General features: G+C 40.0%; 1 protein-coding gene across 1 annotated transcript; it reads right to left on the bottom strand.

Annotated features, from left to right (window-relative positions):
• Positions 1 to 530: 530 nt before the first annotated feature.
• LOC147737689 (uncharacterized) lies at positions 531 to 2,149 on the bottom strand. The gene has a single exon (XM_086942049.1). It carries the CDS (start codon positions 2,109 to 2,111, stop codon positions 531 to 533), a length of 1,581 nt encoding a protein of 526 aa, XP_086798175.1. The 5' UTR covers positions 2,112 to 2,149.
• Between the last annotated feature and the right edge of the window lie 394 nt (positions 2,150 to 2,543).

Genomic DNA, 2,543 nt, shown 5'->3' with positions numbered 1-2,543 from the left:
GTATTCGTGATTGAACCTTATCTGACATTCAGAACACATATAAGGCTTTTTTCCCCCGTGTGAGTTCGCTCATGACAAGTTAGAAGTAATTTGTAACCAAAACTTTGTTTGCATTTCGAACACTCATAAGGTTTTTCCCCAGAGTGGGATCTCTCATGAAGCATAACACTGTCTTTCAGATTCAAGCTTTTATGACATAAGGATTTTCTCCAGTGTGGAGTTTCTCATGGTGAGATAGCGTTTTTTTCTCTGGAGCTTTTCTGGCATTCAGAGCACTCATAAGGTTTTCATCAGTATGGAGTCGCTTTTGGTTAGTGAGGATGTGCCTGTCAAATAGGAATTTCTGGCATTCACAGCGTTGGTAATGTTTTTCCCGTGTGTCCGTCTGCTCATGTAGAGTGAGATTGAGTATAAAATTGATGTTTTTCTGGCGTGCTGAGCACTGAATCATTTTGATGGTGTGTTTTCTTATGGCGCTTGTAACCATCACTACCTCTGAATCTTTACTGACCTTTAGAGCACTGATAATTTTATGCACCAGTGTGAATTCTCACATGTCCAGTGAGATGCGATTTACGGCTGAAACATTTTAGGCATTCGGAGCACTGATATGGTTTTTCCCCAGTGTGTGTTCTTATATGCTGAGTGAGATTGCTTTTTTCACTGAAACATTTCTGGCATTCAGAGCACTGATAAGGCTTTTCTCCAGTGTGGATTCTTATATGCTGAGTGAGACTGCTTTTTTCACTGAAACAATTGTGGCATTCAGAGCACTGATAAGGTTTTTCCCCAGTGTGGGTTCTTATATGCTGACTGAGACCGCTTCTTTCACTGAAACATTTGTGGCATTCAGAGCACTGATAAGGCTTTTCCCCAGTGTGGATTCTTATATGCTGACTGAGACCGCTTTTTTCACTGAAACATTTGTGGCATTCAGAGCACTGATAAGGCTTTTCCCCAGTGTGGATTCTTATATGCTGAGTGAGACTGCTTTTTTCACTGAAACATTTGTGGCATTCAGAGCACTGATAAGGTTTTTCCCCAGTGTGGGTTCTTATATGCTCAGTGAGTCTGATTTTTTCACTGAAACATCTGTGGCATTCAGAGCACTGATAAGGTTTTTCCCCAGTGTGGGTTCTTATATGCTGAGTGAGATTGCTTTTTACACTGAAACATTTGTGGCATTCAGAGCACTGGTAAGGTTTTTCCCCAGTGTGGGTTGGTATATGTTGAGTGAGTCCTATTTTGTCACTGAAACATTTCTGGCATTCAGAGCACTGATAAGGTTTTTCCCCAGTGTGGAATCTCACATGTGCAGTTAGAAGTGATTTAAGTTTGAAATCTTTTGGGCATTCAGAGCACTGATAAGGTTTTTCCCCAGTGTGGGTTCTTATATGCTGATTGAGACTGCTTTTGTAACTGAAACATTTCTGACATTCAGAGCATGGATAAGGTTTTTTCCCTGTGTGGGTTATTGTATGTTGAGAAAGACTTCCTTTGTTTCGGAAAATTTTCTGGCATTCAGAGCACTGAAAAGGTTTTTCCCCAGTGTGGGTTTTTATATGCACCGTGAGCTCGCGTTTTTCACTGAAACATTTCTGGCATTCAGAGCACTGATAAGGTTTTTCCCCAGTGTGGGTTCTTGTATGCCGACTGAGAACGCTTTTATCACTGAAACATTTGTGGCATTCAGTGCACTGATAAGGTTTTTCCCCAGTGTGCGTTCTTATATGCTGATTGAGAACGCTTTTTTCACTGAAACATTTGTGGCATTCAGAGCACTGATAAGGCTTTTCCCCAGTGTGGATCTTTCTATGCCGTGTGAGACTACTTTTTACACTGAAACATTTCTGGCATTCAGAGCACTGATAAGGTTGTTCCACAGAATGGGTTATTGCATGTTGAGAAAGGCTTTCTTTGTTACAAAACCTTTCCTGGCATTCAGAGCACTGATAAGGGTTTTCCCCAGTGTGGATTTTTATATGTTCAGTTAGATAAGATTTACGTCTGAAACTTTTTTGGCATACATTGCACTGAAAGTGGTTTCCCCCAGTGTGCATTCTGTCAAATTCTGTGAGATAAGATTTAGGGCTGTATCTTTTCTGGCACATGTAACTTTTTTCCCCAACTTAGGTTATTTTACCTTGATTGAGGCGGTTTTGAACACTGAATTTGTTCGCACAGTCAATGTTTTTATAAGGTGTATCCCTAGAGTTAATATCTCTATGTTTCGTTTTCTCTTGCTTATATGCCACGGTAAGAGGGAACCTGATTTTAGAGTCAGGCTTGTTTAGATAATGTTCAGCATTTATCTCTATAAGAAATTGTGTGTAATCTTCTTAACACTTGAATTGAGCAAAATATGTCTGGAAGCAGCCCTGTAACACATGTCGAAATGTTTCTAGCAGATAATAGTCTTTAGGTCTAGGCTCTCCGGCAGCAACTTATTTTGTGACTGAAGATTTCCTCAAATCTATTTGTATAGGTTCTTAGCAATGCAGTGATAAGGTGTTAGTCTGATATTTAATGATTAAACTGATAAG

Source organism: Lissotriton vulgaris, chromosome 1_1 (genome assembly GCF_964263255.1).
Source record: "Lissotriton vulgaris chromosome 1_1, aLisVul1.2, whole genome shotgun sequence".
Classification (NCBI taxonomy): Eukaryota; Metazoa; Chordata; class Amphibia; order Caudata; family Salamandridae; genus Lissotriton; species Lissotriton vulgaris.
The sequence above is the reverse complement of the archived record's forward strand: the minus strand, read 5'-3'. Positions and strand labels throughout refer to the sequence as shown.

What these genes read in the sequence shown, in the direction of transcription:
- LOC147737689 (XM_086942049.1), bottom strand. Translation starts at nt 2,111, where the DNA reads ATGTGCCAGAAAAGATACAGCCCTAAATCTTATCTCACAGAATTTGAC.